Source organism: Syngnathus typhle, linkage group LG15 (genome assembly GCF_033458585.1).
Source record: "Syngnathus typhle isolate RoL2023-S1 ecotype Sweden linkage group LG15, RoL_Styp_1.0, whole genome shotgun sequence".
Taxonomy (NCBI): domain Eukaryota; kingdom Metazoa; phylum Chordata; class Actinopteri; order Syngnathiformes; family Syngnathidae; genus Syngnathus; species Syngnathus typhle.
In genome coordinates, this window is record NC_083752.1 from 3,881,050 (window position 1) to 3,893,543 (window position 12,494).

Sequence of the window (12,494 nt, forward strand, 5' to 3'; positions counted from 1 at the left end):
TATTCTTGACCCCTAAAAAATATTTATTTAATGGATGAGTGTAAGTATGTGCTCATTTGTGCCACTCCAAAACTGAACAAATGGTCCATATTTATTTATTTCACAATTGAAAAAGTGTTTCGTTCATTTTCATTCATATTTTTTGTAACAAGCGTCTATAAACACAAAAAAAGCCCACAACATGAATAAACAGCTTAATATAAATGTGTGGGTGGTCACCTAAGTGTGCACGTGTTTGTGTAACGCCCCCCCCCCCCCCCCCCACACACACACACACGCTTTATCAATATCTTGCAGTTCTCATTCCCACCGCTGTATGTTGCTGTGTACCAAATTCCCGTCATCGACATCTTGTAGTAGTACCCATTCCCACCGCTGTACAGCGCTATGTACCAAAGTGCAGGGGAGAAAACGACATGTGGGTTACTCTTACCAAACCGGAAACTATCTGCTTTGTTTAGCTGCGAGTGGGTGCCTGCTAGGAGTTCGCACCAAGATGTCGGGGTCGGACGAGGACGATTCTATCACGAAAAAGGATGATGTGGTCCAACGTCTGGAGAAGTTCAGGGGACACTCGGAGAGCGACAAGCACTGGGTGCACAGGAGGGAGTTCATACTACGGAATAAAAGACAGTATAAGGGCAAGGTGATGAGGGATCGTCTACTTTCACTTTCAATGGTGTGGGCCAACAATGTCTTCCTCGGCTGCAGGTACACAAATCACGTTGTGGTAACCGTTAATAATCACGGCTGAGAGCTCGCTACTGCCCCTTCTGCCTGTGGATATAATGGCTACGAAAAAAGCTTGTCAGTTTTGTGACTTATTTGAGCTGCCAACTCTTAATAAATCAAGACTAACGACTACAAAACGTTCTAAAATGTTTGATATAAGTCCTTTGGTGGCTTCCACGTCGACTATTATGAAGTCTTTGTTGCTCTACTTCTAACGATGCGACATCCTCAACTCGCTACTGCCCCCTTTGGGTTTGTGGAAGGAACAGTACGGCACCTCGGTATAAAATACAATTTATTATTTTTTTTGTGGCAGATATAACGCGGATATCATCGACAAAGTGAAAGAAATGGCCGAGGGCATCGAGGTGGAGGACGCGCCAGTCTTCAAGACAAGAGATGATATTATGAAGGAGAAGCAGGTAGTGCCTCGCCTGCCTATCAAAATACCTTATATATATATTTAATGTAGTGTATCTGCTGACTCAATTATTCTTCTACAGGTTAGATGATGGATCCCTCTTGTTCAAAATATACAAGCTGTGCTAGTGTGACCACATTTGTCTTCTCACCATTTTTTTATGATTTTTTAAATAAATGATGAAAGATGACCTCATGTTTTTTTAGCTGTATTAAAATAAGACTCCCAAACTCATTTGGGTGGAGCAAACGCACAAACGACTAAAATCGTCTGGAAAAAAAAGTGTTTTATTATGGTTTTTTATACAGCATATTGTTATAAGTATACTTTCCTTTGACAAATGTAACGTCCCTTCTGCTCAGTTGGAACAAATCCTACATACATGACGCCACAACGTCTTTTTTTTTTTTTTCCCCCCTCGCAATTTCCCAGCCTTTTTCATTTGGATACAGGGAGTAAGTGACTGCTTTTTTTTAGGATTCCCGGCAAGTCTTTCGGTCCTTTTGCATCCGAGAAGAAAAATTCCACCCAGAATACAAACTTAACCTGACTCACCGCGCTTTGTCCTTTGAAGGCGCTTCTTCTTCTTCTACCCTGGGGCGGGAAAAACCTCCATCATCGTAAGATTCATCTTAAAATCACAGATTGTTCTTTAGAGATTCTTTTTTGAAAGATGATATCCAATCAAAAGGCTTTTTTTGAAACAACCCATTGGTGTGCGGAATACAAAAAAATGAAAGCTTTTGGTCATAAAACTGCCATTTCCAAACAAACCAAGCAGCAGCACACTCCGCGTATCAATCAAAAAACAAAGATATATTACAAGTTCTGTTAGCAATAACTTATTTCACAACATGCATTTTAAAAAAAGGAAAAAATAAAACATGATTCCGCCTCACTCCCTTGATATAACGTCCGTAGTTTAAGATATTTTTTTTTTTTTGCAGGGTGGCACTTGTTGAGTTCTTGTGATATGCGCATCTCCAAACGCACGCGAATGCACACACACGCACACACACACACACACAGGAGGTAAAATGAGTGTGAGTGAGAGGAAGCGGAGGGGGGTGCTTGGTTGGGGTCTCACACGTCCACCCAGCTCTGCTCCACAATGGCTGTCACTCGTTTCTCGTACTCGCGCTTGTTCTCCTGGTAAAGCTGCGCCGCTTGGCTGTTTGCCGGGCTATTGGGGTTGGGCTCATCTAGCAAAGACTAAAAAAAAAAAAAGGGGGGGGGCCCGATTAATGCATGTATTTAATGTATATTATTTTCGCAGCCATTGCGGGATAGCTACAATGTGGCAAGTGATGAAAATGAGATTGACAGCTAAATTAGTGGTTGTGACATCATCGAGTGTATGGGTTAGGTGGGCACTCACCTGGATGGATGTGAGTATGGACGACACGTCATATGTGGGGCTCCAGCGGTTCTGGAGGATGTCTAAACATATACTGCCATCTGCGTACACTGAGGGAACACGGCGACAAGTCAAAATAGCGCTAAACAAAATGACCTTTTTTGCAAGATTTAAGAGCGACAAATGTATAAATAATTATGTTCGTGTGTTGTTAATCTATTTACCATTGGGGTGAAACATTCTGGATACAAAGCGAACCGTGGGAGGCTTGTTTGGATACTCCTCTGAGAACTCAATCAGAAGCTTAAAAGTTCCTGCAAGACACATTTTTTAGGACAAGCATTATTGGTAGCCACATTCTGCAAAAACTAAGCCATATTTATATATAAATAACACATATCACCATGCCGATGAAAGACTATCAAATATAGGAACTCACCATCTTCAAATGGCGTACCGACGGGCCTGTAAAGACAAAAGAAATCAGTCATCGAGAAAGCAGCGTGGGGGGGACCTCCGCACTCTCCTACTTGTTGACTCCGAAAAAATACGGCTTAACTGTTTATTATCACACGTCCAGGTTGCCGGGCGGGCAGGCGGGATAAAGAGAAAGGACGGTAGGGCGGTGCGGAACAAGCACGTGACTCACCCGAAAATAACAGCGTTCCATAGCATGATATTGTTCTCCGAAGGCGCTCCGCTCACACCGGTGGGAGGGTCCTCTTGAAGTCTGCACACGACAAACAAAAGGCCTTTAAAAACGTCACATTGGGAGTCAATCAATAAAGTTGTTATGCCACTAAAATATCTAAAGTTTTTACAATACAAATATTACATTTTGTGGGGGACAAAGTGAAATCTTGAACACCTAATGTTTGGTCGCCACGGCAACACCACAGACTAGGCCAAGTGTGGAACTAATATCAGGTCTGATCAGAGTTTACACACCAGGTCCATCTGCGGTGCGCGTGCGAGAACACCCGACGCACTGCAATTAACCCCATTAACCATAAGCTCCCCCGAGCTCTTCCGTGGCAAAGACACACACTGCTCGGATGTTCTGACAGACGTGGCTGGGTCCATAAAATGAAGTCAGTTTCTCTTCATCGAGGAATCACACCGCGGGATTAGTGAATATTACAACTCAATAAAACAATCACATTTATAGGGTTTATTTTTTACATTTAGTTACCTCATGCAGTATGAAAGCAGCCTCGTGCTCTGCCTTACCCTTTGACATTTGGCCTGTTTTACTGTCACTTCTCCGCTATCCTTCCCTCTCCTCCTTTGAGAAGGGGGTTTAGGAGCAACGATCAAATCTGAAGCTGACTGGAATCTGTGTCAATTGACCTGGACGAGATCTGAAATGGACCACCGGTGGCGTTGCTAAGGAGGCTCTGCAACAACCGACCGGGTCAGGTGTCTAACCTGGGGCGTTTCATCCCATTAAATGAACTCTTATTCTGTTCCAACTAACACAAAGATAAATAACACGAACATCTAATCCAGGTTTAGATCAGGGGAAATTGCTGATGTGTCTGTACCTCTGTGAAGTTCTTTGGGACCCTTTGTGATTAAGGGTCCTTCTACGATTGACACTCAGCCATTTTAAAAGCACAAACCCTGACCTGTATGCCACATTTCTGCCCAAATTAACACCGGTGCAAACACAAGGGTGAGATTTGGTGCATGACAACAGATTTCGCCCATACAAGAACCACTTTCAGCCATTTCAAAAGCACAAACCCCCTTGGGGAATCTTTCGAAATATAAACCACGATGCTACGCAAATTAGCATGACATTTTAATAATGTGATACCGATTACTGCTTGTGGTCGAACAGAACAAAATCCCATATTTCGCGAGCAATTAAATTGGTTTCGGTTGGTCGTTCCTGTAAAGTTAATCTCATCACCCAAAAACAACAGCCTGGCGAACCAGCGCTAGCCAGCGGCGTCCACGAAACAACTCGCCTTAGTTGGAATTGGGGGAATATTTTCAAGTGTCACCCCAAATACAACAACAAACGACGGAGTATGTCACCTAAAAGGACATCTGATGATCTTAAAAAACAGTCAGCGTTCGGTATAATCGCCGGTAGCTCGAGCTAAGCTAAGTTAGCTGGTATTAGCTAACCCCGCTAGCACGCAAACAGAAAGAAGGATGTACTGCGGTACCTTTTAAAATCCCTCATAAGGCGTCTCCTCGCCGGGGTGGACATTACTGAAATTTGAAAAAAATAAAATGTATACACAACGAAAGCAGGCGCATCAATCGATTGACGAGCGGTGTATTTCTTCCGCCGAAAGCCCCCCCTATTCTTTTCCTTTTTTCTCTTCTCTTCTCCTCTCTCTCCTCTCTCTCTCTCTCTCCCCCCAAAACAACCGTCTGGCAGACTCGCCCCGTGATGACGTCACTGACTGATGGAGGCCCTTCCCCTTTAAATGACGCACACGTGGCCATGTAACAGTGTGCCATGAGCGCTTTAAGAGCGCACAACAATATTTTGCATGATTTATTGATAAAGTGATCAATTGTATGATTCAGGGTGGTTTTAAACCATCAAAGATCTTTTGCCTCCTTATAAAACACGATTGTGCTGTTCGAAAATTGGACATTTCTATTTATTTGAACGTTGATTTGTCGTTAGCATTGTTTTTAGCATTAGCATTCAATTTCTCCACAAACTCCGGAAATGCCTTCTTCATATGTTTTGGCGCTAGGCAACAGTTTGAACGGAACGGAACGCTGAAGGCTCAAATGACGAGCTCCTCTCCAATGTGACCCACATTCTCGTCATGCTAAACCCCTCGGCTTTCTATTGATAGCTTGAAACTCCATCGAGGAAAGCTTAAAATAGATTAAACGGCAGTTCTATTTGCTGGAGCTTTTAACGGCGTTTTTTAAAGAAGCCCCAACTACCCCCGCACCCCAAATGTCACCTCTCCTCAAAAGTGGCCGTATGCACAGCTCTATCTGCTGGATCTACTTGGTTATAGCACTAAAAATCTCATAATAATGACACAGTCATAATAAAGTGGTATTTTCCCTTCATGTGACTGTCTCAACTTTATGAGTTTTGATTCATCGCTTAATCGAGCCAACTATGATAAAACTATATATGAAATTATAGACTGTATAACAGGATACGACACTGCATATAATTCTACCATATAAAGACACAAAATTGTTTCATAACATAAAAATGAGTTTGCGGGTGAAAGGGTATTTGAGTAAATGTGGGATGAGAAGTTTTGTTCCAACCGGCTGTGAAGTAGGTCACTTTGGTCTAATCCATGAATGATTAACACTTGTGTGTCTCCAAAGGGGGAACACAAAACAATACTTCTGTATTTAGATATTAGCAGCTCTATCTATTTATCCAACTGGCCTCGCGCTGATATTCACTAATAGTTAGATGACATCATCTGCACAAGATCACAAGTTCTCGATGATGATGCATGATCGCTCTGTTTGCTGACGTCTCAATTTGGGAGTGGTGCTGATGCGTCAAGTTAAACTCGATGTGAACAAACTAGTTAGTGGTCCTATTCAGTCATGTTTTTGTCCATGGGACGGATTCTTTATAAATCACATTAAATCAAGTTTATTGTTATTCGGTTAGTGTTGTGGTATTATAATAAACACTCAAATGCATCAAATAAAAAGTGTTCCAATTGCTCTTATTTTGACGGGCTTTTGTAATGATGCTTAAGCCCGGACGTTTCTGAGATATTAGCAGGCAGGGTGGATCTCCGGCTGACGTCTCCTCCTCTCTTGCTCCTCCTCGACGCGCTTTTAATTGAACCCAGTAAGCGTCGCCTCCTGACATCGGGGAGAGAGAGGGGGGGGAGACGACGGCGCCACCAACTGTGCCGACAAACAAGCTACTGACAGCCGCTGTCGCAGTCTGCTTAGCTGCGGGAGACAAGACGAGAACATCCGACGCTTCCCCCCCATCAAGCCTATTTTCCCCGCTTCAGCATAAACACAGAAAATGGACGAAAAGGTGTTTACGAAGGAGCTGGATCAATGGATCGAGCAGCTAAACGAATGCAAACAGCTCACGGAGGGACAAGTGAAGAATTTGTGCGAAAAGGTGAGTTATTCTTCTTGACAGCCCGACTCGAGTTAAGTCCGTCGCGGATGTCTCGCCGCCTGGCGTTCTTAAAATGGCGTCATCGGTTCGTATTTCACCGGGCCTACGTGCCTCTCAGGGCGGCTTGGTGCTGTCGCATGGCCGGCGTGTTGGTGGGCGTGTGGCCCGCCGAAGTGGGAGGCACCCACTGGGTCAACAAGGGACACACACACTCTCTTCTCGCCTGGTATCTTTCAAATAGATCATAAATTGAGCTGTTTATTCCAACTTTAGTTTGGATCGCTTTCAGTTCTGATCTGATTTTGCTTGGTTACTGGCCGTGTAGCAGAGTTGTTGACTCTGCAACGCGGCTTTGACCTTTTAAACACTGGCTTGTTGCTGAGGCAGGGACTTGATGTTACAGAGCTTGTTGAGTCATTTACATTTGTGCTACTGAGAGCTCCCATTTTGCAGTTACCTCTGGATTTCAACATTATTTTCCCCTTGGAAGGTCACCATTTTTAAACTTTGCTTTTTCCTCAATCCTCTAATCTAGTGAATGTTGTTCACTTTGTGTTGCCAGGGCAACAGTTGGGAATGTTTATTCCGTTTCCTCTACGTGTAGTAAAGGTGTGCCGCATATTTTCACTTTTAGCAGCATGACACACGGTTTCTATTTATATGTGACGTTCTTGTTTACTCATTGCAGCCACCGCCGAAGAAAAATAACAGGCGCGAGGGTTAATTCAGGGCCGTCAGAGCTGACAAAAGCTGCTGACTGCGGCACTTTTTCCCCCTCAACCTCAAAGGGCCATTAGGGTTAAAATGGTTGCATATTTCTAAAAGGACTGCCCACTGCTTCACTCGGGCGGTTATGGCCAGTGATGTAGTAGCTAGCTAACCGACAACAAAATAACATCTTCCCTATTTATTTAGGCCAAGGAGATCCTGACGAAGGAGTCCAACGTGCAGGAGGTGCGATGCCCTGTGACGGTGTGCGGCGACGTGCATGGCCAGTTCCATGACCTTATGGAGCTTTTCAAAATTGGCGGCAGATCTCCTGACACAAACTACCTGTTCATGGGCGACTACGTGGACCGGGGCTACTACTCCGTGGAGACCGTCTCTTTACTTGTAGCACTTAAGGTAGCCTTCGTACAATACTTTTTTTCTTAGACGCCCATGGCATGTTCGATACTTGTTTGTACGCTAGGTTCGTTTCCGGGAGCGCATCACCATCCTGCGCGGCAACCACGAAAGCAGACAGATCACGCAAGTGTACGGTTTCTACGACGAGTGTCTGCGCAAGTACGGCAACGCCAACGTGTGGAAGTACTTCACTGACCTGTTCGATTACCTCCCGCTCACCGCCTTGGTCGACTCTCAGGTAAGTTAGTAGGATGGATCCATAAGTTGATGCTGGAAGAAAAAAACAGAGATGATACTTGGTTTTCCCCCCCCCCCCAGATTTTTTGTCTTCACGGCGGTTTGTCACCATCGATTGACACACTGGACCATATTAGGGCGCTAGATCGTTTACAGGAAGTGCCTCATGAGGTAAAACAATAGAATAAATGTTGAAACATATTTTCTGGGGCCCTAATGACTATATATACGACGTCTCAGGGTCCCATGTGCGACCTGCTGTGGTCAGACCCAGACGACCGTGGCGGCTGGGGCATCTCGCCGCGGGGGGCCGGCTACACCTTTGGCCAGGACATCTCGGAGACGTTCAACCACGCTAACCGCCTCACGCTTGTGTCTCGCGCCCATCAGCTGGTCATGGAGGCGAGTCTGGAAATTAGCAGCGGCGTCATTTTTCGGCAGACTTGTTAGCCTGAAGGCTAACTATAAAGTTGCATTTGCTCTCAGGGTTACAACTGGTGCCACGAGAGGAACGTGGTGACGATATTCAGCGCTCCCAATTACTGCTATCGCTGCGGCAACCAGGCAGCCATCATGGAGCTGGACGACACCCTCAAATACTCCTTGTTAGTGTCGTGAATTCAATCTGCAAAAGCCTTTTTTATAAAGAGTGATGGTATTTTTTTTTAAAAAATGTTCATCCTCCCCCCACAGCTTGCAGTTTGACCCAGCGCCTCGCAGAGGGGAGCCCCACGTCACTCGCCGCACCCCAGACTACTTCTTGTAATCTGCTTTGAAAATCCACCCCTCTAGTACAGTGTTGCCATATAATGGATGACACAGCAGTAGCACACATTGTTTCCTCACACAACAACTTATTTAAGCATTTAGCAAGAAATGCGTGTGTGTGCGTGAGTGCGTCTGTGGAAGGACCAAAAGATGTGCCATAAATCCTCACGTTATGAATTTCCTGTCTTGCATTAGGAAATATCTCACCCGGAAAATCAATGAATCAATCAAGTTCACTTGATGGTTAGTACAGACAATGGAGGAAAAAAAATAGTATATATCAACCTTAAAATATATATTGATGAGATGGGAAGATCTGTTTGCACTTTTGTAAATCTTGAGAAATGTAACATAAAATGAAGACGAATGAAGACAATATTTACATTTTCTTTTTGTTATAAAAAACGGTCCAGAGAACAAGGTTTTACCTGAGGTGTCTTGTCGAATGCGTGAAGGTGTGTGTGTGTGTGTGTATAAAGATCATCAACGCACTGATCGTAACCAAAAAGTTGTGTTAACAGAGATGTGAAGAACAATAAAGGTGGCTCCTTCATGACATGACAGTGCTACTTGTCTTTTTTGTGGTCTTGTTTTATCTCTGAATAATTTTACACATTTGAGAAATATTGGAGTGTTGTTGCCATAAATTGATGGCCTCGGAAATAAGTTTGAAAGATTTGTTTGTGTGTGGTGGCTTGCTTACCTTGTGTGGATGCAATTTGGTTCTGAAATCTTTGGAAACTTCAGGAAAAAAAAAATCCCAGTCAATCTGCTGAAAAGAATAGGTAACCCACTTAATCACAGGAAATGGTCAAATTAAATAAGATGTCTTAATGAAATATGGCTCTTGATCAATACTTTTCAAGATATAGGCCTCCAGAATTTAAATATAATTTGTACAGTGAAGGGTATTTTTGTAGTTTGTTATGTTGCCCATAAATGGAACCAAACTATTATGCTATACAACTTTGTTGCCACCCGGAATCTATTAACAAAACCCCGCGTAAACATATATTTCTTTTTTCATTACTGCATTACGAATTCCCTTCTGCAATGAATACACCGTTTAATTCTCAAAATACATTTTAATTCTATTTTAACATTCATCACGTTCAAAAATAGATAAAAAATAAACAGCCCCGACGAGGGCTTCGTCCCTCCCCTCCAGGTTAACTGACAACGCCAGCGCCATAGCAGCACACACCAGCGTCTTCGACCCCTCAATTGTCCTGCTAAAACTGACAACAGAAGATAAAATTCCACCTGCGGGTTTGGAATAAACACATTCGCGGTATGTTTAAAGAATTATTTTATTTACGAATAATTACGAATTGGGCTCGGATCGTCCCGCTCTGCGGAGACGTCTTACTTAGGGTTTGCGAACAGGCCTTTTGTGACCTAGCTTAGTAATGTAGCCTAGCCCATTCAACCTGCTCTGTTTATGACAGTTACGTACCCGATTATCTGATGTGAGCAGCTTAGTTGTGAAAAAATTTAGATTTTCAAGTTATTATGAGAGTCTAATTGAATGTTTTCAAGGGGTACAAAAGCAGTTTAGCATCGCCGACGCAGGATGCTAAACGGTTGTTAGCTGCCAGGCGTTTGTCGCTGTTATTCTTCAACGAGGACATCGTTTAACGTTAAATTTAACTCGAATTATAGCTTTGTTTTACTCATAAACGTCAGCGAAATTGGAATTCTGCTCGCAGTTTTTTCTTAGCAAAACTTGTCTGAAGTGATAATGTGACGCGGACGGTTGCTTCGAGCAGGCAAACTGGAAATGATCAGCTTTCTATTTAACTTTTTTAATTAACGATGCTAACAATGTTTGCGTTTACGATTGAGTTGTTTGAAAGTCTTGTGATTAAGATAAACCTAAATGCTTTAAAATAGTGGATCTCAAACATTTTTTTTTGTTTCAGAAAATGCCCACAATAAAGTTACAGAGCTCTGATGGGGAAATCTTCGAAGTGGATGTGGAAATTGCCAAGCAATCAGTCACCATCAAAACCATGTTAGAAGGTAACGCTAAACTATTATTTACATTGTCAACTTATCATTTAAACAACTTTTCAAGTGTCACGCGTTAATGGCGCTTGTGAATCGACAGATTTGGGGATGGACGACGAAGGAGACGACGACCCTGTGCCGCTCCCAAATGTCAATGCAGCCATTCTGAAGAAGGTAATGCATCGAGATCTATTTTTAGATATACCCGTTTTGTTGTTTATATTTTTATATCGCACGTGTCAGGTGATCCAGTGGTGCACCCACCACAAGGACGACCCCCCTCCCCCCGAGGACGACGAGAACAAGGAGAAAAGGACGGACGACATCCCCGTCTGGGATCAGGAGTTCCTCAAAGTGGACCAAGGGACCCTGTTCGAACTTATTCTGGTAAGGGTGATATCGTTGTCACGTGGCGGCTCACTCGGTCTACTCACATGTCTACAAAGTATCATAAGAGGTGCTGGGTAATAAAACTTTCCACGAAGTGAAACCTGAACATGTTTGTTTACAAACATCGCCTTGCACTGGCCATAACTCAAATGTCGCAGTTCTATCGGACAACAAGTTTCAAGCTACTTGACATTGAACTTCCATACCTGTTCTTAATATTCTGCCATTTCCTCTCCATTGGGGTCAGGCGGCCAATTACTTGGACATCAAGGGTCTGCTGGACGTGACGTGCAAGACAGTGGCCAACATGATCAAAGGCAAAACACCCGAGGAGATCCGCAAGACCTTCAACATCAAGAACGACTTCACAGAGGAGGAAGAGGCCCAGGTGAGCTACCGCACTCAGCTTCATTTTTGCAAATGAAAACCTTTATGACTTGGATTTGTCCCCCCCCTGCAGGTGCGCAAAGAGAACCAGTGGTGCGAAGAGAAGTAGTGCATTTTGCCGCCAACACACACCACCGCAAATATAAATGTGTCCGCTTTATTGCTTGCACTGGTCTTGTTCATACTTTGTTAATATTGACTCTATAGCTTACTTCCATACAGTTCAGTACACCTCACCCCAGTCCCTCTGCCTCCTCCTCCAATCTATGTACAAAACTAGCATGACATTTTTAACACGTGTCATTATTTAAATAACTCGCCCACATCCCTTTCTTTCCGTGCGTTGTCGTCTCAAAAGTTTTTTGATGACTTTTCCCCTGTGTTGGTATCGATATATATTTTTTTTTTTACTAGACATTTGTTGTCTGTTAGGTTGATTGTTAAATGAAAGGCTTGGGAAAGGGAGATGGTCGATTTTTAAGTGGGTTTCAACATGTAACACCTGTGATGGAAGGAGGGATTAAAAAGTTTCAAAAAGGAATTTGGTGATGTTTTTGTATCCTAATAGGCAGGACAGAGCTCTATTTTTTGAATTGACAGTTTGAGGAGATGAAATTTTGTCCAATTCCTGTCTTAGGGCTGTTGTTTAAGATGTGACATTTAAAACTTGTGGGACAACAGCACTTGACTGTGTTTTGACACTAAACTCTACCTTTCAATATGTTAAATTACATTCATAGTTTGGCAGTAATACAGTCTCACCTGTTCACTGGATTTGGTCACATGACATTTGCAAGTTGAGCCCCTGTTGATAAATTCATTTGACAGCAGGTGGCAGTACAGGACAAAATGGCTGCCCCCTGAGATGGATTAAAAAAATAAGAAAGGTTATACAATACAATTTAACTTAAAAAGCACAGCTCTATCTGGTGTGAAATGCTCTCTCTCGCTCTATATACATACAT

At 43.2% G+C, this 12,494-nt stretch overlaps 4 protein-coding genes across 4 annotated transcripts; 3 read left to right on the forward strand and 1 right to left on the reverse strand.

The window, feature by feature from the left end:
• The first annotated feature begins 432 nt into the window (after positions 1–432).
• Positions 433–1,343, forward strand: cdkn2aipnl (CDKN2A interacting protein N-terminal like). The gene is made up of 3 exons (XM_061299162.1): positions 433–711; positions 1,049–1,154; positions 1,236–1,343. The coding sequence occupies exons 1-3, from the start codon at positions 497–499 to the stop codon at positions 1,242–1,244; spliced, it is 330 nt and encodes a 109-aa protein (XP_061155146.1). The 5' UTR covers positions 433–496; the 3' UTR covers positions 1,245–1,343.
• A 79-nt stretch (positions 1,344–1,422) lies between these two features.
• ube2b (ubiquitin-conjugating enzyme E2B (RAD6 homolog)) lies at positions 1,423–4,909 on the reverse strand. Its single transcript, XM_061299165.1, has 6 exons — positions 4,688–4,909; positions 3,160–3,240; positions 2,950–2,975; positions 2,735–2,824; positions 2,532–2,620; positions 1,423–2,365 (listed from the first exon to the last, which is right to left on the reverse strand). Exons 1-6 carry the CDS (start codon positions 4,729–4,731, stop codon positions 2,237–2,239), a joined length of 459 nt encoding a protein of 152 aa, XP_061155149.1. The 5' UTR covers positions 4,732–4,909; the 3' UTR covers positions 1,423–2,236.
• Positions 4,910–6,238: 1,329 nt separating this feature from the next.
• On the forward strand, positions 6,239–9,298 carry ppp2cab (protein phosphatase 2 catalytic subunit alpha b). The gene is made up of 7 exons (XM_061299136.1): positions 6,239–6,609; positions 7,525–7,734; positions 7,802–7,975; positions 8,056–8,145; positions 8,215–8,376; positions 8,461–8,579; positions 8,668–9,298. Exons 1-7 carry the CDS (start codon positions 6,508–6,510, stop codon positions 8,738–8,740), a joined length of 930 nt encoding a protein of 309 aa, XP_061155120.1. The 5' UTR covers positions 6,239–6,507; the 3' UTR covers positions 8,741–9,298.
• A 574-nt stretch (positions 9,299–9,872) lies between these two features.
• skp1 (S-phase kinase-associated protein 1) lies at positions 9,873–12,070 on the forward strand. The gene is made up of 6 exons (XM_061299163.1): positions 9,873–10,033; positions 10,665–10,764; positions 10,853–10,926; positions 10,996–11,139; positions 11,390–11,530; positions 11,603–12,070. Exons 2-6 carry the CDS (start codon positions 10,668–10,670, stop codon positions 11,636–11,638), a joined length of 492 nt encoding a protein of 163 aa, XP_061155147.1. The 5' UTR covers positions 9,873–10,033; positions 10,665–10,667; the 3' UTR covers positions 11,639–12,070.
• The last annotated feature ends 424 nt before the right edge of the window (positions 12,071–12,494 follow it).